General features: G+C 33.8%; 1 protein-coding gene across 1 annotated transcript; it reads right to left on the bottom strand.

Annotated features, from left to right (window-relative positions):
- Nucleotides 1–2,926: 2,926 nt before the first annotated feature.
- Acsl (Acyl-CoA synthetase long-chain) lies at nucleotides 2,927–25,082 on the bottom strand. The gene is made up of 8 exons (XM_076907337.1): nucleotides 24,984–25,082; nucleotides 18,630–18,984; nucleotides 9,879–10,247; nucleotides 7,695–8,090; nucleotides 5,798–6,110; nucleotides 5,445–5,708; nucleotides 4,601–4,876; nucleotides 2,927–3,173 (listed from the first exon to the last, which is right to left on the bottom strand). The coding sequence occupies exons 1-8, from the start codon at nucleotides 25,001–25,003 to the stop codon at nucleotides 3,019–3,021; spliced, it is 2,148 nt and encodes a 715-aa protein (XP_076763452.1). The 5' UTR covers nucleotides 25,004–25,082; the 3' UTR covers nucleotides 2,927–3,018.

The raw sequence follows: 25,082 nt of genomic DNA, 5'->3' as shown, positions 1-25,082 counted from the left end.
CAAGTATAGTATACTTTTTTCTTTTTATATATTTAAAACCACCATTTTAAGATGGAAATAAACGGATCCAAGGGAACACAGTGTACAAACAGTGAGAATTTTCATACTTTTATTCTTCCAACTTTCCTAACATTCGTCTGAGCTAGAGTATCTTGTCGACGCTATGAAATATAAAAAATGAAAACACTGCGAAATATATGTACATGTATATATACAAGGTGCAGCACGCAGAACGGAACGTGTGATGCCCACTTCAGAAGCTGATTATACGTATAACTAATTATGCAGCTGAAAACGATGAGAAAAGGAATTATTCTTCACAGAAAAAGAGTCATTATCTCAATCATTATTGATCAGTATCAGAGTCTCAATCATTATGTAAATCTTCTTAAACTCTAAAAGGTTTCTAACTTTCTCAGAATAATTTCTAGCAAGCTTATTCTCGACTCTGACTCTTAACATTTCAACATTTTCAATTGGTCTTGCGTCTGCGATAGATTTTTAATTGTTCCCACTAATAAAAATCCAACTTTCGTATTCGATCCATTCATTTGGAGATTATTGATTTTCAGCAGGTATTTATAGCTACGCAACTATAATACGATGGAACTTCTTTATACACATGTGCCACGGATGAAGTTTAATATCATCTAAACCTTTGTCTAATATTTTGTGTAAATTCGCATTTAAGAAATTAACGTAGTTACTGAGAAAAAGAGAGAAGAAATTTGGTCTGTTTACAAAATTCATAATATCTAATAAACCAAGACAGATAGAGCAGACGTATGTAAAGACATTTTCCACTGTTTCAGACGGTACAATCATCGAAGTGGGTCCCCACATGTGGTGTTGCACCCTGCACACGTGTATGTGTGTATACAAATATACATGTCGCTCGTTGAATGCGTCTGATCGCGAAATTAGAAAGAAGAGAAGAAATTTAATAGTAATCACGATAATACTAAATAAGTGTACTTATAGATCTGTACATTTATTTCTGCATGCCATAATTGCGAGATGATAACTCTAAGTAGGTGGTGTTGATCGTAATAATAGATATATATATATCGATGATATGATTATATCCAAACGACAATTTATAATCTCCTATCTAATAATATTGTTAATACAGCTTTTAATGGTCTGTAGAAAACAACGTTGGGCACGTAGCGACTCGTAACGTATGTGTTCGAATTTTACAACAGGAACTCTTCGCGGGACTGGGAGAAAACAGGAGAAACGAGTCGCCTGATCGACTGTCTCTGGCATTCTTCTTCCCATCCACCCGCAATTCTCGCCTAATCCCATCATATACAGTCGCGAAATACAATTAAAAAAATCGAACAGCCTCACGTTCGCTCGCGTATCGAATACTTAGATGCTAAGCGTTTCGAATGCACAACCAACACGGTGCGATACACAAAGTTCCTGTCCAACGCGTCGTTTTCTCGCGCGAGAGAATTTTAACGGCAGAAAAAAAGAAGGAAAAACGTGAGAACTCGCATCGAAGACAGCAATTCGTTCGTTAAATTAATATATACGCGTGTCCTTCGTAGACGACACTGTATCGTTGCTTGTTGCAGGCTAATCTGATGTGCAACGCCAAATGTAATTAGGAAGACTACCGTATACGTTGCAGCTGGAATATCGTGCGAACTAAACGACGTAACTGATCAAGAATTTCATTCATCTGTCGCAGGCACGTCTACGAAATTCAGGCGCCAAAGAAACTCGCTACTCGCTGAGGAAACTTGAGAAGAATCTGCGAATTACAACGACCAGGAAGACTGCAAAAATGAACAGAACAGTTTCCCATTTATGAGTGAATATTGTTTCCTCTTTTCTGTTTCCTTCCTTCCTTTTCGTGAGCTCACATACGTTACACACTAATCTCTTAGTTCGTGAAGAACATTTATGCATGCAAGCATTCGTAACAACGAACACACATACGCGAACCGCCATACACATACGCACGCACACGTAAAAGCATTTACTCCGTTACGAGAAAAATAAATTGTTCTTGTGATGTCTCGCCGTGTGATGATAATTTAAAAAAAGGAACACGCGAAGAAAGTATCCACGAATACTGTACACTATGGGACGAGAGAACGATTTCTGTGCGCTACAACTCTACGAGGGATTATTATAGGACTCTGAACTAGAGGGACGATCGATTTGCAACGAGGAGGATACAATTAAAATGTAAATCTAAAATGTCATGCGGCTTTTAACGATAAGTAAAAGCGGACGAACTGTCGCTCGATTTCTCTGTATGTACACGCACGATCTTCATTGACAAAGCGAAGCGACCCTTCAACGTGGAACCACGTTCATTTTCAGAACGACAAATGAAACTCGACGACTTCGAATAATACTTGAAATAAGTACACCGTACGAGTTTGCGAACCTACGAGATAAACGCTGCTCGACCAGCTGGCGATTTGGTCGTTCGCCAAGTTCGAGTAGTCGTTGCGAGAAGTGAGTTTTGTTTAAAAAACGAAACTGACCGCGAAGGAGATGATGATCGACGATTTTCTACAGTCGCGTGTAGAAAATCACCTGCGTTTCGATCGCGTTCACTCATACCTTGACCTGTACGTAATCGTTCCCGCATACAACGACGATTATGTTACACAAGACTCCTCTGTCGGTTATATAAATGTTCGATTATACAATACTATAACGCCTCGCGAATCTGGAATACTCGTTTCGAAGCAAAGTTTGAATTGACCAACGAGATATCACCGAGCGAGCAAGAAATTCTTATGCATATATTAATAATTTTACATACACCAGACACAGTGTCGTTTAAATGGACACAGGTCCTTCGTTTTTCTTTTTAGTACTAAAAGGCCGACATCCTCCTTTCCGTTTAAGGGGAACAGAGAAAAATACGCGTTCGGAAATCTGAAGTAAGTTTCTTAATCTTTCGGATCTTGCCTCGTCGGAGCCACGCGAGATATTTCAATACCGACATGATTTTTTTCACCTATTGCACTTGTTACGAATCTCTTCTCATCACGAAGCGTACATTCTGTTGATCTCCTGCTGGTAACGTTCTTGCACCGCTTTCCTCTTCAGCTTGAACGCGGCTGTCACTAATCCCATATCCGGTGACCATTGCTCCGCCACCAATTTCACGGCACCAGGTATCTCGAACTTTTGAAGATTGGCTAAATTTTAAACAGAAATAGACTGTTCGATAAATGCGATAATAACTGCGTATACTGTGGAATGTACAGGAAGTTATAACTGCTGAGTCTTTTAGGTATACACTTTGAACATTTTGAAACAAGTGTTTAGTTAAACTGCTTTTCAGGACACCACTTTTTTAAATTCTAATCTATATTCTAATCTATATTTCTCGATAGAACTCTCTAAATAGGGACAAAAATATAACAGTTAACAATTAATTAAACTGCATTTCAGAACACCACTTTCTTACACTCTGCCCTTTTGGAACAAGTGTTTTGTTGAATTGCATTTCTGAACACCACTTTCTTACACTCTGCCCTTTTGGAACAAGTGTTTTGTTGAATTACCTTTCAGAACACCATTTTCTTAAACCCTAATCTATATTTTTCGATAGCACTCTCTAAATAGGGTCAAAAAATATAACAGTTAACAGTTTAGTTAAACTGCATTTCAGGACACCATTTTTTTACACTCTGCTCTTTTGGAACAAATGTTTTGTTGAGCAACATTTCAAGACACCACTTTCTTAAATTCTAATCTATATTTCTCGATAGTACCATCTAAATAGAAACACAAATATAACAGTTTGGAATCTATTAATATATTCATTAAAAAGTTACTGGTTCTTAAAGTTTGATATTCTCTTGGCACACTCCATACTTCATACAATAACGTAATACCTATTTGAATTGCAAATTTGATTATGTATTTAAATGCATATCGCTTTCATTAAAAATGTTATGAAATCGACATTACTTTAATAACAGATTATATTTAATTTTTATCTTCATAAAGTACTATCAGACAATATAAAACAAATTTATTAAAATGTGGTATTCCAAAATTAAGTTTAACCAATTGCTTTCACAATCTTTGCAAGTAGTTTCATTGAAGAGTGAATAATACATTAATACACAATGGTTTATCTCACGATGACTCATTAGCATTGATAAGTCCGTTTGTATTTAAATTCATGCTTGAAAATCAAAAAACTTGCTTCCGTTCTGGTTCATTGCTAATCATCATTACCATGAATACTAAGCAATGAATCTAAACATGTGATTAGTAGGAAGCAATTAAAATTCATTATAATGACAATTAATGAATATTAATTGCTTACTATGCAAAATGGTTTCATAACAACCTTTAGTAATATCGAGTCACCGCAAGATACACGTCGCTATCAACATGGCATTGAATTCTTAATCATTTAATGCTACAGTTACCATAAACGAGCGATACATCGTGAACTGCGATGTTCGCAAAACGTAATTGTTGGGATAATACTTTCAATAAACAGCAGCTCGCATTAAAAAAAAAGACTCAACAGTGATAACTACGATAACGAACTGTGAATGAATTTGAAATCTGCCATTAAAAAGTTCGATTTGAAGAAAATGCTTACATTTCGCGGCTTGTTCAACGAGCTCCTGCAATACTAATCTCTCAATTTGTTTATTGTTGCAAAGCTCCTCTAAGCTCTTCCCTGCGATACCCGCATTCTTTGCGATCTCTTCCAAATAATATTGATTTGGGACTACCAATGCTACCGTGTAAGCCTTATGCGCGTCACCATAAACGCAAATGTTCTCCACGACTGGGCAGGTTTTCAGTTCAGACTCGACTTTACCCAACGAAACGTATTCGCCAAGTTGTAACTTAACTAAATCCTTCTTGCGATCTGTAAAAATAAGTATTGATGCAATAAAATAGATTGTTGCAATATCTATTAAGAAGAAAAATGGACAACGATCAATCGATAATAGATAAATTGGATCCATCTTATAAAAAAAGTTAAGTTTAAGTTTTATTGCCAATGATAAATTATCGTCTGATTTTTCGTAACCAGTTATTTTTAATACGACACTTCTATATTTTTCTTTCAGCGACTCTAGTAAATTAAGACATTAATCTCACGACTGTTCTCAGATGTTTTGCATCACAGTCGTTGACTGATGACCCGCAATATGTACGGAATGTATAAATATTAATGCTAATTCCTTATGACAGCACTCTGGCCACAAGTTTCTAATTATAAAACTCGATTGATAGCATACTTATCGAACTTGAAGCAATTTCTGTACATAACGTTGCATAGTAATAATTTAGTATACATTTTTGCGTAACCAAGCAATGTTACGTCAACATAATTACATAGAGATAACTGCATATTCAATACAGAATGAAAGTTAGCAGAAGATAAGCTTATTTTTCAATTCACCTTCTAAATATCAGACTTAAATCATTACCTATAATTTTAATACAACCATCAGCATGGAACTCCCCAATATCGCCAGTCCTGAACCATCGTTTACCATCCTCCTCGAAGAAGTCTTCTTTCGTTTTGTCTGGCAATTTGTAGTAACCAGCTGAGACCACATCACTGCCAATTACAATTTCTCCTCTGGGATACGGAGTATCCGTGACCCTGTAACCAGCTTCCTCCCAATTTTCCAAACGTATGTCGCAAACGGTCGTTGGCGCCCCTACTCTTCCTGTACTCCTGTCGTTTTCTAAAGGAAAGGGAGTCAATCAGATTAATGAAATCGTGGTAGATGAAATAGAAGTGTCGCAGCAAGAAAAAGAGAGGAACAGAACGTACTATCCATAACAGTAGCGCAAGAGGTTGTCTCTGTCAGACCATATCCTTGGATCACAGTAACGCAGAGGCATATCTTCACTTGGGTATGCGTCTCTGGGGTGAGAGGTGCTCCTCCGCAAAGTATGATTCGAACTCTTCCACCAAGGACTTGTCTGGCGGCTCCAAAAATGTACTTGTTCAGGAAAGGCGTGTCGTAACCGCGCTTGTACCACTTCAGTTTGTAGTTGTAGGCGAGATTGAAGATCGCGTGCTTGAAGGCACCTGATCTTTTCACCTTCTCGTTGATACCTTTCGAGATACGGTCCAAAATCAGCTGCAAGGGGCAAAGGAGGAATTAAATTATTACATGGATGGAATTTGAAGCATTTAGAGTCGAGTAACGTTCTAATGCATTGGAATGTTGCTTGATATTTCTTCGTTACTATACAATAGTACTATCAGAGAGTATATACAAGTATTATACAATATAGAGTATTATACAGAATATTATAAATAGAGTGGAAACTGGAATTTGAACAATGTTTTTTTATACGTCTAACTGTTAAACTCGCTTCGTTTCTTAAGAATGCATTGGATCGTTGCTCGATATTTCTTCACTATTATACAATAGTACTATCAGAGAGTATATACAAGTATTATACAATATAGAGTATTATACAGAATATTATACAATAGAGTGGAAACTGGAATTTGAACAATGTTTTCTTGTACGTCTAACTGTTAAAATCGCTTCGTTTTTTAAGATATTTATAAAAAATTTTATCTTTTTATATTTTCTTAATAGATCGTTACGATTTTAACTCTCGCATTTTAACATGGACAGGATATTTATAATTGAACCAACGAAATGAGGCAGTAAACATAAATCAAATGTTCCTTACTCGTCCCCATTAAATAGACTATAAAATAAATTATTAAAAATTCAATTATCCTGCAATTTAATTAATCAGAATTTAATAAAGATCGATACAACTCGATTTCGTTTTCTATAATGATAAACTTTATAAATTTGTAGATATTCTGTTCAGAATAAAAACTTGAGGAGTAGACGTGTATTGTATCTCCATCACATAACTAATTAATATTTATAAACTAAGAGAGACAAGTGTACGTCAATTAATGGACATCGAATAATTAACCACGTCAATTTAATTCCAATACATACAAGAACGATACCATTGTAAATGAATCGTAAATGCGAGACAACGCAAATGCTGGTTTAACTCTTTGCATTCTGCATTCTGAATTATTTTTCAATTTTGTCACCAACAACCCTGTTTCATTTAAAACTTGCTTTAAATAACAGATTTTCTACTGTTACTGGTAAACAATTTTCTTCACTAATTACATTAACACGTTGACGCACATTTTTGACTTTACGATCGCTCTCAGAAATATATTTTTTTCAATTGTTTATGACTGTCAGATGAAATCTTTTATCCAGATGGAAATTATCACATTTGACCTCAGTTTTTCCCAAAAAACTTTTTTTATAATCGTCATTTGCTCAAAAAAACAACTAATATGCGATAGCATGCCAGATATGGCATGCTATCACTTTTTTTCTAGATGTGTTACTCAATAATTAACAAGTGTATGTTAATATAATATAATTAATTAACTTCGTACTAACGCAGTTCTTTTTTTTATTGATTAAAATATTCACGACGGCTATAGCCGTTATTTGCCTGCATATCGCCAAGGATCAGACGGCTGTAGACGTCATTTGCGTCAACGTGTTAAATACAGCTCTCAAACTTTGTTCCTTTCTTCCATTTACTTTGTTGAATCACACTCCAATACAGCTCTCAAACTTTGTTCCTTTTTTCCATTTACTTTGTTGAATCACCCTCGACAAAGAAGTGCAAAGAGTCGAGCGTGCATCGTCGTTACTTACTGGCACAGCGGTTAGACAAGTCGGATGCAGAACGGATGCGTCTCCTTTGGATCCCCTCTGAATCTTGCTACTCGAGTCGATCATGGTGAGAGGTGAACTGTAACCGATTGGCACGCCGGTCAAAAGGCAGACGCTCTCTGCGAGGAGTTCGTAGACGTGGGCCAAGGGCAGAAACCCAAGGAAAACGTCGTCAGATCTGATCTCGACGGTGTCGCAGTACGCCTTCAACGCTGTCACTATGTTATAATGGGACAACAGCACACCTTTTGGCACTCCCGTCGAGCCAGACGTGTACATTATGATCGCAGTGTCGTCGCCTTTCGGATGTTCCATGGGCGCGGTGGATGTGTTGCCCTTCTTGATCAGATCGGAGAACGGGATGAACTTAACGCCTTCCTAAAATAGAGGACGAAGCAATGAAAGATTGTTGAAGTGTTAGTTTTAATCACGAAGTTATAGTTTTCAATAATTAATTAAAACTTTAATATTGAAACGATAGTTTCATGAAAGTAACTACTCTAAACGTACGCCAACTGCTATCACTGTAAATGTGATAGGTAAAATCGAACGTTATTGTTTAACGTCTTCCTAAAATAGAAGACAAAGCAATGAAAGATTGTTGAAGTGTTAGTTTTAGTCACGAAGTTATAGTTTACAATAGTTAATTAAAACTTTAATGCTGAAACGATAGTTTTATGAAAATAACTACTCTAAACGTACGCCAACTGCTATCACTGTAAATGCGATAGATAAAATCGAACGTTATTGTTTAACGTCTTTCTAAAATAGAAGACAAAGCAATGAAAGATTGTTGAAGTGTTAGTTTTAGTCACGAAGTTATAGTTTACAATAGTTAATTAAAACTTTAATGCTGAAACGATAGTTTTATGAAAGTAACTACTCTAAACGCACGCCAACTGTTATCACTGTAAATGCGATAGATAAAATCGAACGTTATTGTTTGACGCAATAGAGATACACAAATTGCACTGCAGTAGATCGCAATGCACATGTTTTCTAATCTAAAGCATTTCGTTATTTCAGCATAATATTTACAGCTAACACGTTAATCCGTAACCTTAAGTATACAGTATTGGCGAATTAAATTCGCCCTTTAGCAACTCAAATTCATCTCTATGCGAACATCAACAAGAAAACACAAATGCATCGATCATTTGAAATTGAATTCTAATTGTCCCTCACTCTTTGAGTCACCAAACAATTGCTACAGAAAATTGTATTATAATAAATACTATTAATTGTATATTAACATATACGTCAATCATATACTGTACATATATAATATTATTAACATATACATCAATCATTTGAAGAATCTAATTGTCCCTCACTCTTTGAGTCATCAAGCAATTGCTACAGCAAATTGTATTATAATAAATTCTATTAATTGTATAATTATGAATTACATGATCTACATCAACCAAAATCTTATTCCAGGAGAATGAAAATATTGATCATCCGTATTGAGATCGAATTAATTTCCCTTTCCAATTTTTTGCTGCCATGATATGTAAAACTACAAGCAATAAGATTGATGTAATATTTAACTGCAGCGACAATACTTGCAAGACTTACGCAATCGAAAAAAAATTGTTATCGTCTATTGTACAAATGATTTGCAAGTTGTCATAATGCGTTTATAAAAAAAAGTAGACTCTGATCTCGATCACGCAATGCTGACACATATACCACACGTAACAAGTATAAACAAAATTCAATATGGTAGAGGCAACTAAAAGTTGGTCAGAATCACGTTCTTAAGCAAGCTATATAAAACTGAACAAACTCAAGTCCAACTTTCGTATACTAAATAATTATAGAAAATCCAATCCTCCTTTGTTTAAATCAGGTCATTTTCACGCGAAGTTGTTACAACAACCTTGAGTTCAACCCTTATCCTTATCTCTGCTGTGCGACTTGACGAAGAAAGCTTTGCAAAGCACGTGTTACGAGTGAAATACAATGGAACATGAATAAAGCGCCGTTCGTTTGATTAATATTTCTTTAACGTAGCGTACTATTGTATTTTTATCAACGATTAAAAAGCACTTGCTAAGTACTCGTAAAAAAATAATTAACATACATTCAGCATACGTCTACGTATCTGCAACGAGTGCTAGAACAAATAAAGTGTAGATGTTGCTGTATTAGCGAGATACACACCTTGTAGCCTGTGGTGTCGGTGGGCTGCAGCTGATCTTCCATGTAAATGATCGTTTTAACATTCTGCACCGTGTCCAAAAGCCGTTTGAACTTTGGCAACAACGCGTGGCTGGTGATCACAGTGTCAACTTCCGTTTCGTTGATGCCGTGAGCGATAGCTTCGTCGCCCAGGGTCGCGTAAATGGTGACGATAATTAGGTTCTGCTTGAAACAGCCATAGGCCGCGATCATCCACTCCGCCCTTGTCTCTGCGAAGATCACTATATTCTTGCGCGCTGTAAGACCATACTCTCTGAGGCCACGACTAAACGAAGTCGTGAGTCGATCGACGTCCGTGTACGATTTCCATTTGTACTCTCCCATTTTATACTGCAACAGACGGAATCAGCGTTTAATTCTCTGCTACCATTCAACATAATTATTAGTACACTGTTAGAAATGGGTTTTATAAATAATGAATGTTACTTTCTACTGTACTCTTTACTTCTATGCACTGGAAGTGACCCAAAGTCAACGTTCAATTTTGTGTCACTATTCAACATAATTATTAGTACACTGTTAGAAATGGGTTTTATAAATAATGAATGTTATTTTCTACTGTACTCTTTACTTTCATGCACTGGAAGTGACCCAAAGTCAGCGTTCAATTTTCTGCCAAGATTCAATAATTATTGGATCACATTGTTAGAAATGGGTTTTACAAATAACGAATAATAGTACAATTTTACTTTTTACTGTACTTTCTACTTGCACGCATTGAACTTTTTGTCTTGCACTTCTCTCTGGAGAATTGAACTAATTTGAAACATATAGAATAGATTTACTTAAAGCATTGGTTACTAATTATGCTTATAAGGCTCTATCGCTTTTTATACAAACAAAGATCTTAGAAATATATATATGAAAAGAAACGCCATCTCTTCTCACTTGAGGACAAAAGATTAATTTTTGTATTTGGTTTCTTAGAAATATATATATTAAAAGGCATGCCATCTCTTTTTACTCAAGGATAAGAGATTAAATTTTGTATTTGGTTTCTTAAAAATATATATATGAAAAGACATGTCATCTCTTCTCATTCGAGGATAAGAGTTCAATTTTTGTATTTGGTTTCTTAGAAATATATATATTAAAAGGCATGCCATAGTTTCTTGAAAATATATATATGAAAAAACTCTCTAAAAGTAAATAAATATATATACGAAGGTCTCTTCTCACTCGAGAATAAGAAATTAATTTTTGTATTTGGTTTCTTAAAAATATATAAATGAAAAGGCATGCCATCTCTTCTCACTCAAGAATAAGAAATTAATTTTTGTATTTTGTTTCTTAGAAATATATATATGAAAAGTCATGCCATCTCTTCTCACTCGAGGACAAGAGATTAATATTTGTATTTGGTTTCTTAGAAATATATACATGAAAAGACATGTCATCTCTTCTCACTTAAGGATAAGAAATTAATTTTTGTACTTGGTTTTCAATGAAAAGCAATATACATTCATTCAAATACGACTCATGGCGGAACGTTTAATCGTTTCCTTGTTGTTGGATGTTGATTGATCGCAAGTGTATTTCCATCGTATCAAGTAAAACCATGAATTATGGAGTTTGCTATAAATAAAGTAACAATATTGTTGACGGAAAATGTAAATTAGTAATTTTTTCTAACATTTGACGGCGTTACCGTGATTCTCGAGATAATCTCGTCGCATGATCGCACGAGAACGTGTCCGATTACTATAGACGCTATGCAGTTGATTTAATATTCACCACTCGTTATGACTGTAACCGGAGTTAAATCTTGTCGAATGATATGCAAAAGACCGTTCAGCTAGTCTGCGGTTCCAGAAGTTGATGGATTCTTGAAATCAGCGTCACAAAAGTCTCTGACTAATTTATTCACCAAGCGATGTACAAATTGCAAATCCGTCAATTTTTTTGTGCTATTTTTCTTACAATTCTTGTTGTGCAATATGTAAGAATTTATGGCTGATATTGCGAGGGTCTAAAAAAATAATTTTTGCTATCATTTTTGAACTTACGTATAAAACAATATGTAGCTGTATACTAACTTTGTTGTGCTTTATCGACTTTGGCTAAAAAGTAGACTCGAGAACGTCTTCTTTCTTGAATAACTCCAAGAGTTATCTTAGAATATCTTAGAACTGAAGAAGAACTTTAGATTCTGATCGAGAGAGCTAATAAACGTCTGCGAAAACATGATAGTTAAAATGTAAAAATGTAAAATAGTATACTTGAAAATATCCTAAATATTATTATATTTTATAGATTAAGTTTCGTGTAGATCATTTTTAACCAAGTTTCGCAAGGCGATCACCAACCATTGTTGTTGGAATCGTTCTTACCTCGAACAATTGCCTTACGCTAAAATGGAAAAACGTTATTCGTCAAATTTTAGCCGTTAAATTTCGAATTGTCAAATACAATATTGTTCTTCTACAAAGTGAAACTATTTTAGCGAAATAGAAAATGATTCTGATGTGAACGATTCATCGCAAAACGATCCTCCACCTGAAATGTAATTTGAGACTCAGAAAGAAGATGGAGCAGCGGTCTCTTTAATCCAGACAGATATTTTAAACCATTCACTGCCAAGGGCGAGTATACTCGTCTTTGGCAGGGTGTTAGGCGTTGCCAAGACGAGTATACTCGTCCTACTTTCAATATATTATAATACACTGGTTTTTGAATTAAAAAATATTTTGTGCCCACAAACATAAATATAGAAATGTAAAAAACTGCATTTTTATTATTTCATTAATCTGCGCGATTTACGTACGCAAATACGAAAAAGGATGTCGAGTTCTGTTGCTTTCCCATTGCCAAGGACGAGTATGCTCGTCTTTGATTTTATGCATGCAAATGATTATGTATGGTGATATATGTACTTTTACCAAGAAATGACAAAACATTGGTGAACAATACCACTCCAAATATAAATGGCAATCGAAATAGCTTCATACAATCTGGGCTTGGCAGCAAATGGGTTAACTGGTATCAGATTCAAGTTTCGATGACTAAATTGCCTGAGAATTGCGTGTCTGTATTTTTCAGCTTCTCGTGCAATTCAGTGATTTTATTTTTAATACTGCGCTTCTTTAGTGATGGATATACTCTGTTTAGCATTTCAATTGAGTCAGGTGTATCCCCTACACAATCTTCAGTAATTTCAACTGGGTATTTAGCATCGAAACTATTTTCAAGACAACTTCTCAAGTTTTTTCTCTTCAATTCAACTTACTTCTTGCTGTTTACAATTATATAAGAGTGTGAGTCTCTTTAGAGTCTTCAATTGGTGTTTTCAACTGGTTCGAGAATATCTATTTATGGGTGTAGGACTTGAAGACTGTAATTGAGACTGTTTTACTCTTCTTTTTTTTTAAGATTGATGTATTCTTAAATTTAGTAATTATGGGCTTTTTTAGTGTTCTAAATGAAACGTACTTCCTGCTGTTTATAGTCGAGGGTGTGATTCTCTTTGAAGTCATCAATTGTGTTTTCAACTGGTTCAAGAATATCTCTTTACAAGTGTAGGACTTGAAGACTGTAATTGAGACTGTTTTAGTCTCCTTTTTTTTAAGATTGGTGTATTCTTAGATTTAGTAATTATGGGCTTTTGTAGTTTTCTAAATGAAACGTAGTTTGTGTCTATTGGGTCTGATGCAATTTCTGATGTTGTTTGCAACATTGGTCGTTTGCTATTTGTATTACATCTTCTGTTACTTGCATTGTGTTGAAAATCTGTTTTAACAATTTATTGACATTTTCATAATTAGAAATGGTGTACGAGATGTTAGAGTTAGGATCTATCACAGTGATCATAAAAACCACTGTGTTGTTCTGATTGTATAGATCATTTTTTTGTTACATGTTCTTATTTACACATGAAACAGTTTAATTTGTCTGTGATCGTATAAAACGAAGCGAATCTACTTTAAAAAATATTTTCTCTTAATTGTTATAATATAAAAAGAAAATGACTTTTTTAACCAACTTAATATATTAATTTGTACAAGCTTTTTATTATTTTTTAAAGTTATTTGATTTATTAAGTCAGTTGCATAAAATACTTGTTTAAGAAAAATAGTAAAAAGATTTGCAAGTTATTTCGAACTAAAAAACGCTAGAAACTGAATCAGGGATTAAATCAACGCCACTTTATTGGAAAACCAATTAAAAACAGCAATACATTCTTATACAGTGCAATACGGTATACTAGAGAGAAGTATTTAAACAAAAACATTTCATATCGTCGACGCATCGACAAAAGCATTAAACTGATACTTAAACATTGTTCTTGCAATCTCTGAGAAAATTGAAATAATGTTTTTCTTCTTATCCGTAATGGAAACAGAGATAGAAAAACTATTTGACATAATACAAATTCTTTTTATCTCTTACGTTATCACTGCTAACTACACAGTATTTAAAAGCGTTAACTATTAATATGTAATAGTATATTTGCATTAAATATTCACCTTTTTTTTCTTTCTTTTTTTATGGCAAACAAAAAATCGAGGTATTTACTTTGCGATACAATGTTTATGCAATTTGTGCCGTAATTATAATGTAAAAGAATAAAAATCCCTAATTTACATGCTGTTAAACGTGCATATATGTATAATATACATAAATATGAAGCAAATGGAAGTGAACTTCAGTCTGTACTAATTTATCGACTATAATTTCTTCCACTAATTTTTTTTTACAAATGAAAGTATGCTCTTTATAATAAAAACAATCTCAATTTTCTATAATAGTTTCACTGTTTGGCTGTTTTAAATTAGTTTCACTTTGTATAAGAAGAATGTTGTCTTTGACAATTCGAAATTTAAAGGCTAAAATTTGACGAATAACGTTTTACCTTTTAGTTTAAGGCAATTGTTCGAGGTAAGAACGATTCTAACAACAATGGTTGGTGATCGCCTTGCGAAAGTTGGTTAAAAATGATCCACACAAAACTTAATCTATAAAATACAATATTTTATTATTAAATTATTAATATTAAATTATTAATTTACTAATATTATTATTAAATTTATATCTAGGATATTTTTAAGTATGCCTTAATCGATTCTATTTTAACTACTATTGTGTTTTATTTTACACTGTATTGATTACACAGAAAGCGACATTACAGTAATAAAATGTTTTTTTAAATAATCTTGGATCTTAACTTTTGACCTGCCAAAAACCTTTGCTGCAAACATTGGTTTTACATGAGATAAATCTAGTTCAGAATTTTAGCGAAATCGAAGCATAAAAGTATTTGAAACTTACCAAAATGGCAAATGGTAATTATTTTTTACAAACGTTTGGCGTTATCGTTTCACTGGTCGAAAAATTGCCTTGCAATCGTTGTGTTTATGTAAAACGAAATTGTTTGCAAACTTTTAGCCCGATTGAGCATGAGATGTCTCATAAATGCAGTCTTACCTATTTCATAACACTTGTTACAGTCGTGCATTGTTGCGACGTATGTTTCGTAAGTCAACCTCTTTTTACTAGAGTATGTCATATATTACGTTGGCTGTTAAACGCAGAAGAGTATTCAATTTGCATACTTGTACATTATGAACATAGCTGCAGCAATGTTATTTATTGAAGACTTTGAAGACGTTCAAATTGCTTTTTTCCATTTTAAAACATTTCTTTCTATCTATTGAATTTTGATTTGAAATTTTTTATCTATTGAAAATTTGAAGACGTTCAAATCGACTTTTTCCATCTTAAACATTTCCTCATTTTAATCATTTTATCCTCTGAAAGGACAGAACACTTTGAAATATGTTCAAAACAATTCGAGCACTCAGATTCGATACGGAATTTGAAGATCGAATATTCGAATTTTGAACTGTTTGAATATTCGAACATAACTGAACCTAACTTAATTAAAAAATTTTGTGAAATTATATTATATCAAGTGTCAATTTCTTAAATGTAAATTATATTAAATGTCATTTCAATTTATTATTTCGAAACGAAGACATAGAAAATGGCATCCCTTTTTTATCGATAGATCGAAATTTTAAATAAATGTTTCACTTGAAATAACGAAATATTTCTATTTCTCATATTTTAGTCTTCTGTTCATTAATGATCTATTACTTAAATCCCTTTTCTTCGATACTTAAAATACCAGCTATAATTTATAAATATTTTTTGATAATAACCTTTTATTGAACAATGAGAGACAGTTAAAACCTTTTTTGAAATTACTTAGCAGAATATCCTTAGCAATATTAAGGTGATTAGTGGATGATTATTCTCTGCTCTGAATGTCAGTTTTACTCATTTCGCACGTTAAATAATTTCAGACATTATCAAAGATATAAGAAGACTTGAGAATGCCAAGCATAGATCAATATGGCATATTCAAGTGGCACAAACTTTTGTGCCATACCTCATTAAAAATTCTTAGTTTTAATCCTGTCGATTTGTTTCTAACGAATCCAACACGACACGTGTTAACAAAATTCAATAAATGTGTAAGTATTTATCAAGATTGCAATAAACACTTCTCGAATAAAGTTCCAAGAGGCTCTATTCTACTACTCTATCGAATTTTGTATCAATAGGGGCGATTTGAACCTCTTAAAACTATAGTTTAATTTTTTTTATAGTCCTATTAAGTTGATGTAAAAGGAATGTCGGTTTTTATATGGTTCAACTTTGTCTTTAAAATTTTAATAAATTTTCAAATAAATATTGTCAATATATACGTCATTTTAAAGTTTAGAATCTGCTCTTTATTTTGATCACAAATATTATATGATTGATCTTAATTATAGCTATATTTTGATCACTTTATCAATGCTGGACAAAAAGCAATTAAGAGCAAGGACAACGCTCGAGCACATGTTGCAATGATGACGCGACAAAGTTGCAGAAGTTGGACTATGGAACTCTGGACCATCCAACATACTCACTCGACCTCTTGTCCACTGACTATCACTTTTTCAAACATCTCGACAACTTCTCACGCGAGAAATGCTTTAAAAACTAAGACGATGCCAAAAACCGCCTTAAACGGTTTTGTCGCCTTCAGAACCCCGGAATTTTACGCTAGCGGCATAAATAAACTTGTATCTCGTTGGCAACGTTCTACAGATTCTAATGGCTTTCATTTTGGTTAATACAATTTATTAGAAAAAAAATTATGATCGTTTAAATGTGAAAGTTAAAAACTGACATTTCTTTTGCGTCAATCTATATATATACTGGGTGATCGATAACTGATGGTACAACCGAAAGGAAAGTGATTCTACATGAAAAAATAAGTCGCAAATATAAAATAACAATTTTTCATTTGAGACTTTGTTTTCAAGAAAATCGATTTTGAATTGTCGATTCAAACCCTCACTGTAAATCATTGTCTCGATGGGACATGCAAATTACAAAAAGATAATGAAATAGAATGTTTGAATCAAAGTTTAAAATTTGCAACAAATTTTATTCTTAAAGAAATTGCTGAAAATATTGGTTATCCTGTAGAAAACATAATTCTGCTCTTCTAATTAAATTTCTATAAACACTTTCTAAGATATTCAGTTGTTTTAATGTACAAAAGGCTACAATAATCTTTTCTTTTAATTGCTCGCAACTTTTAATTTCTTCAGAATAAACAATTGATTTAATATAACTCCATAAGTAAAAGTCAAGCAAGATTAAACTCAGAAGAGCGTGGTGGCCAAGCTATAGTTCCACCATGACCAATCCAACCTTGGTAATATTGGTTTAAAAAATCTCTCATAGCTAGAAAAATATTTCCGTGATATTGGAAGTATTTATCAACAAAACTTCAAACTCGATTTTCTCAAAAGCAAAGCCTCAAATGAATAATTATTATTCTATATTTTCGACTTATTTTTTTATGTAGAATCACTCCCCTTTCTGTTGTACCAGCAGCTATCGATCACCCTGTATAAGAATGTATTGGTTTTTCTTGGAAACCAAATCCAAAAATTAATTTCTTGTCCTCCAGTGAGAAGAGATGGCATTTCTTTTCAGATATATATTTCTAAGAAACCAAATACAAAAATTAATCTCTTATCCTTGAGTAAAAAGAGATGACATGTCTTTTCATATATATATATTTCTAAGAAACCAAATACAAAAATTAAACTCTTATCCTTGAGTAAAAAAAGATGGCATACCTTTTCATATATATATTTCTAAGAAACCAAATACAAAAATTAATCTCTTATCCTTGAGTAAAAAGAGATGGCATGTCTTTTCATATATATATTTCTAAGAAATCAAATACAAAAATTAATCTCTTATCCTCGAATGAGAAGAGTTGGAGCATGTCTTTTCATATATATATATTTCTAAGAAACCAAATACAAAAATTAATTTCTTATTCTCGAGTGAGAAGAGATTTTCATATATATATTTATTTACTTTTAGGGTCTTTTCATATATATATTTCTAAAAAACCAAATACAAAAATTAAGCTCTTATCCTTGAGTAAAAAGAGATGGCATACCTTTTCATATATATATTTCTAAGAAACCAAATACAAAAATTAATCTCTTATCCTTGAGTAAAAAGAGATGGCATGCCTTTTAATATATATATTTCATATATATATATATAGGAGGGCTGTCGCAATTTCAGCTCCGCGTTATATGGAAACCGCGTTCCACGAGTACCGCGTTATACGAGGAGGAGTCAACTGTATAAAACCCATTTCCACCAGGATGAAAGCAATTAGCATCGTCGTACCTTTTTAAATATTCTGCCGTTCGGTTGAAGTTCGTCCTCCTCAGCGAGTATCTCCCTCGTACCAAGGCACTTCTTGTCGCTGTGCACAGTGGCGACCCAGGACAGCATCTTCTCGAGCGTGTCGATATTTTCACGCTCGAGCATGATGTGCATCGGCTCTGGGGGGTCAACGCTCCTGTAGGTGACGGTCTGCTCGTCCTTCGCGATAGGTCGCGCCTTGATCCTGCGCGAGGCCTTCCGCTTCTCCCACGGCCGCTGCAGCACGAGGAACACTGGGAACGTCAGCAGGTCGTACACGTACGAAAGCGCCTTGATCGCGTTGATCGCGCTCGTGATCCAGAAACCTTCCATCTCCCTGAAAAAGTAGCGACGAACGTGAACGAGAAATCCCGCGCCTGTTGCCAGCACACGATTGGGATCTTCGCGCGGCTCTTGTCCGACTAAAGATTCGAGCGATACCCAACCGTGCTTCTTCTTGGAGAATTGCGATTCTGTACGTATGTGTGTACGTGTTCGTACGTGTGTTTTGAAATTTATGTAACACCGTGGTTGTTTGTAATATAATTGATCGCATAATTACGAGTTATTATAATTCATGCGACGTTCGCGGGACATTTTAATCTGATGAGATTGCAGTATCAGTTATTAATGCCACTCAAGTGTCAGGGTTGTGTGTCTTCTGTGAGTTACATCAAGTGCAATTGCATAAGCGTGTCAATGAAATATGTAACTGTTAGTATAAAGAAATGTGCGAGTATATGGGAAGCTGATGAAACTGTAGCGGATAATAGCGGTTTATTGGCGGAAGTAGGTGCTGCGAGCTTATTTAACGCGATCTTCGAAACGATTTTTCTCAAACAACAAAGTTCTAAATGTAAACTCGTTACTACTGATTTTTATTTCATTCGAACGGAGGAAACCGTTTTGTACGCGTAGAGGATAGCAATTGTCGTTTGTAGAACTTCTTGTATAAACAGTTGTCTCCTTCGAGATTAAATATCGTAGCGTTCGCGTTGCAACGCGTAGGATCAATGTTAGCTTTAAGTCCAGCGTGCGCGATAAGCGTTCCACGAGTAACTTGATGCGTTTAAAAAGTCGTTTGAATAGGCCACGGGCCCGTAACAATTGATCTTTCTAAGGATCTCAAATTATTCGCGTCCCGCTTATTGCACATGCTCGTATTATTAATCGACACGATGCAAAACAGATAATTCGAACAACTTTCTCTTACAGATACATTTACACGAAAAAAAGAGGTTGCTACTACAGCAATTAATTCTATTAACATCTACTCATAGGTATTACAACAAATACCAATGCAACCACTACATATACAAGGCTAGATAAAGTGTCTGTTACTACAAATACAAACGCAGTAGTGTAAGCAAATGAAATTAGTAAAGACAACTCAATCCTAATTCAATACTGACCCAATAAGTTACTTCGACTGGTAACTCGTGTACATTGGATTAAAGTTAAGTCACTATTTTAAGTTCCAGCCGGTTACATTTCAAGTATGTAATAAATATCTACAGCCTCGCATACGCAATGGTGCACGCAGCCTTAGACACGCCTAAACTTCTCCGTTTAAGTACGAGATAAGCTCTGAAGTGACGAGACAACAAATATTGACGACATCACTCGTATGGACAAACCACTTGTGAACGTACCACTTAACCACTAATTCGTAGCAAGAGTAGTGATTGCTATCCGTTTTCCAAATATCTCGAAAATGCAACGAGTTCGAAAGTGTGCTCAAAATGTTTACAACGTATTCAATTACCATCTAAATGGCGCCTTTTTTTTTTTTTGAACAGTTACCATTGATAATAAAGTAGGTAATGTATGCAGTAACGGTACACTAATGTTTCTGTAGTTCTTATCTTTGTCAGTAGAATGCTAAAGAGAATTGTTATCAACGTAACATTTATTTTCTATAATGTTCTACCTACATGTACACCTAAAGGAATTGCATTTCTGATAAAATACTGAGAATCTTTTTAAAAAAAAAGGCTCACGTTAACATTTTTGACGTTCAAGGTTCTAAATATTATTATTTGAAATGATACAAGCTGATGCATCGAAAAAAAGTATAAACAAAATTGAAATACTTCCTCGAGCTTCGTAAACGTAATAAATATTTATTCCTCGCACTCGTATATTAAACTCGACATGCAAAAAAGTTTAAAATAAAAAGGAAGGAACAGAACTGATCATTTTGAGCCAAAGAAGACCGAGCAGAATATTGTACTCTAATAAGATGTTATATAATATTATATGTAATAAGACGCATATCTCATTTTCTGTGAATTCATGCGGTTCTATATACCTAATCTACCAATCTCTATTAATTACATAACATGTCTTTCGTTTTATCAATTGATTATCAGTATTAACAACAGTGATCGTTGACACAGCGAATGATTCGTCGGTAGTACTTCTTTCTAGATTAGATCTAGAACCGCGTGAATCCGTCTTGATTCATCTTTAAAGCTCATGTCGTACATGCATGCTCGAATAAATAATTGTGCACGTCTACAAACATATAAGTCAGTTACACATGTCTAAAGCTGCACAGATCATCCATGCATGGAACATTACAGCCATAATAAAAAAAAGTGGCCAACAAATGGACGTAGATGAAAAGAATAATTTGAGAAACCAAAATAAGACGAAAATGAAGGAGAACACAATTATTTGCAAAACTTGGCAGTCGAGAAAAAAAGAGTAAAAATCTTGTCAAATGTTAATTGGTTGTTTTTAGATTTACTTCGCGCATTTACAAGTATATAAGTCAGTTACACATGTCTAAAGTTGAGCAGATTATCCTTGCATGGAACATTACAGCCATAATGAAAAAAAAGTGGCCAACAAATAGACGTAAATGAAAGGAATAACTTGAAAAAAATGAAATAAGAAACGCAGAAATGAAAGAAGAATAAAAATGAAGAAGAAGGAATAAAATGAAGATGAACACGATCATCTGCAAAACTTGGCAGTCGAGAATGAACAGTAAAAAATTTGTCAAATATTAATTGATTGTTTTTAGATTTACAGCGCGCATTTACAAATATATAAGTCAGTTACATATGTCTAAAGTTGCACAGATCATCCTTGCATGGAACATTACAGCCATAATAAGAAAAAAGTAGCTAACAAATGGACATAGAAGAAAGAAATAATTTGAGAAACCGAAATAAGACGAAAATGAAGGAGAACACAATTATCTGCGAAACTTGGCAGTCGAGAATAAACAGTAAAAATCTTGTCAGATGTTAATTGGTTGCTTTTAGATCTACAGCGCGTGCTACTGAGTAAGAAGGCATGACTGTGAAGGTTTCAGTGTGAAGAAAAAGAGAAGGAAAATAGAGGGAAGAAAATTTCATTCAAGGAGCTTGCTAAGGACTCATCGACTAAGGCTGTCCAGCAGACCCATACGTTAGACATTGAAATGTTGGATGCAAGTCAGAATTTCTATTATACAGAAACGAAGGTGGAAACGAGGTTATCCATTTTGTATGGTTGCGGTCCCTCTGGTGGTGGATGACGGAAGATCGCTTCCAATAACCTAACCAGCAACCCTTATTTCAAATAATTGTTTTACACTAAAATGGTAAAACGTTTTCCACAAAATTTTTAAGTTAATCCTTCCAGTTGTAAACTGGATTACTTTAGAAATTTCAGCTTAAACCAATCGTGACTGGTTTTCGAAAATTTTGTGCACAATACAATGAGTATTTTGTCTACAATCATTTAAACATGCGCGTACTAATGATAAAAGTCCACAAGACAGCATAACGTGAATAGCACGACTACCATAAGGATCTCATTCTATTTTATGGATATTTATCATTAGTAAACGCGTAATTTGTTCAATTTTTTTCCTATCAAGGATAAAACCTTACGCAATATTGCTGTTTGTGAGATACATGCTACTATAATACCAATCTCCATGACATAAGTTTTAGACAAACTTGACGAGAAACTATTTCTGAAACTTCCATCGTTTTTAAATATGTCGCGCAGCTCAATAATTTGAGCAACTTTTTCTTATACAAATACCCATTTCTCTCTTTTCATTTCCCACATACTCACAAAAAAGAAACTTACTACTGTGTACAATAAATTCTGTCCACAAAATGTGCATCCGTGAGAGTCTGATGCATCAGCATTGCTTGTCGGCCACTTATTTATAAGATGGGTTTGGGCGAGCTTCAAACCCAGTACACAGCTACATACACAAGCCTGTACAAACCTTTTGTTACACATAGCATTGTATTAGAACCGTAATTCAATACTGACAAATCACGTTAATTTATGCAGTGCATTGTTTAACGTTGTATTAAAATTTGGATACATTCCACGACGTAAGATGATCGTTTGCAGTTTATCGCGTATGCAGTTGTGCACGTGGCTTTCGTACACGAACCACAACTCACTCGTAAACTTTGCGATAAACAAGAGATAAGCTCTGATGTGGTAGATTGTAAGTAATGACGCATAAGCCTTCGAGAACGTGCATACTTGTATAGACAGAGTTTATTGTGGTGGTAGCCATCTTTTTGTACGAATAACTTGTAAAGTAAAATAGATACACAGATAGAATAAAGTAGAAAATATTTAAAGTAGACATATTTCTAAATCATCTCAAGTAGAAATAAGAGAGTAAGTAAGATATTCTACGTTTTCACCATGCATTTGTAAAATTAACGTGGTAAACGTTTACTTTAGCGGCTTTTACCACTAATTCATGCCACTTCACTCAAACTGTTTTTCTTAGAAAGCTTCACTTTATCATTGAAACGAAGAATTAATGGAACTCGATAAAGTCTAACATTTTTGTTATTCTATTCGAGAGGAAGAAAATGTTTCTTACTTTGTAAATGTAATTGCCATTAGTCTTGTTAACGATAGCTCGCGCAACTTATTTAAAATTCAAGGTAAGTAATTATTCTACGAACCGTAAATTAAAGTCGAAACCTGCGAATCCTGATTCACTAGTTATCATTAGTTAGAGCCTTGTTTCAACAGCGTCAAACGGTTAATTAATTAATTAATTTCTACGACAATTCAAACAATGAAACAATTGATATTTGTTAACACATATTTACACGAATTTGGATAAGTTTGCAGGAAGAAAACACTCAACTACTTACTTAGACCAAACTTGACCAATTTAAATAATTTTGAATTTTATCTCGCGTGGCTAAATTACTATTCTTAGTATAACTTACGCTAATCCATCGATTAGATGGAATCGAAACATGTGAATGATAAGACCGAGTTGTACAGAAATTGACTGCAAAGAAAAGTAGAACGAAAGCGAGCAAACAAGTGAGTTAAGTTCAGAGAATGTGGTATATTTATTCCTTTCATGCTTTTCTTAAATTCCAAGAAGCACAACAATTTTTCAGTTTCTATCAGCTGACTTCGCGAGTCACTGATAAATTGAAGCCAGTCGAACAAAAAAAGTGCAGTGAAATAGTCAAGATTAAGAAAAGCTGGCAAAGTAAACATTTATCCAGAATGAAAAATAAAAAGTAAATGTTTTTTGGTGCATGTTACAATTTCGTTCAAAAAAGCTTGCTCTATACTACTTACACTAAAACGTGTCTACATATATATATGTAATGCATTCAAAATTATTCATGCAACAGTGAATGCAACACAAATGTGTGAAATAATAAGATATATAGTATAAGACTATCTAACATTTTCTTTTCTAAATAATAAACACTTCATAAATTTCAGGCAAAACAAGTCATAAAATGTAACTTGACCAATTATCGTCTACATTTACGAGCAAATCAATTACAATAATTATTTAAGTGTTTGGTAATTATTTAACGACATTATTTAAATATTTTCACGAATGCATAAACCTTATGAACATTGGTCATCGTTATTAGGAATTATACTGACCTTAATCTTATAATAATTTTTAATAATTTTTAATAATTTTCAATAATTTCTAATAATTTTTTTTTATATTATGATGTTGTATAATGACATAATCTAATCTCATTACAGATAATCAATGTATTTTCCATTTTCTTGCAATTAGATTTCAACAAAAATAGGTATATATGAAATTGCTAAAATTGAAGAGGAATCTTTTATTTTCTAATACTTTACTCTCTAATTATTTCGAACATTCTTGTTAAATTTTTAACAATAATTTTGTACGAATAATTTTGAGATTATCCGCGTCTACAAAAAGAAATTCGAATAGACACAAGAATCGTAGAAATGTGCACTAGCGCGAGCACATGCTTGGCTGAATATATCTAGAATAGCGTAGAATGTAGAGGAAAGCAAGCTATTGATTTTATATCAATTGTTGCTACGACTCACTGTTTGTCCTCCACGATCATGATGAATCGCTATCCGGTCACGTTTATTTCCAAGAGATACCGTACCTCCAGTACTTTAACAGTAGTCGGATTAATGACA

Source organism: Xylocopa sonorina, chromosome 15 (genome assembly GCF_050948175.1).
Source record: "Xylocopa sonorina isolate GNS202 chromosome 15, iyXylSono1_principal, whole genome shotgun sequence".
In the NCBI taxonomy this organism is placed as follows: domain Eukaryota; kingdom Metazoa; phylum Arthropoda; class Insecta; order Hymenoptera; family Apidae; genus Xylocopa; species Xylocopa sonorina.
The sequence above is the reverse complement of the archived record's forward strand: the minus strand, read 5'-3'. Positions and strand labels throughout refer to the sequence as shown.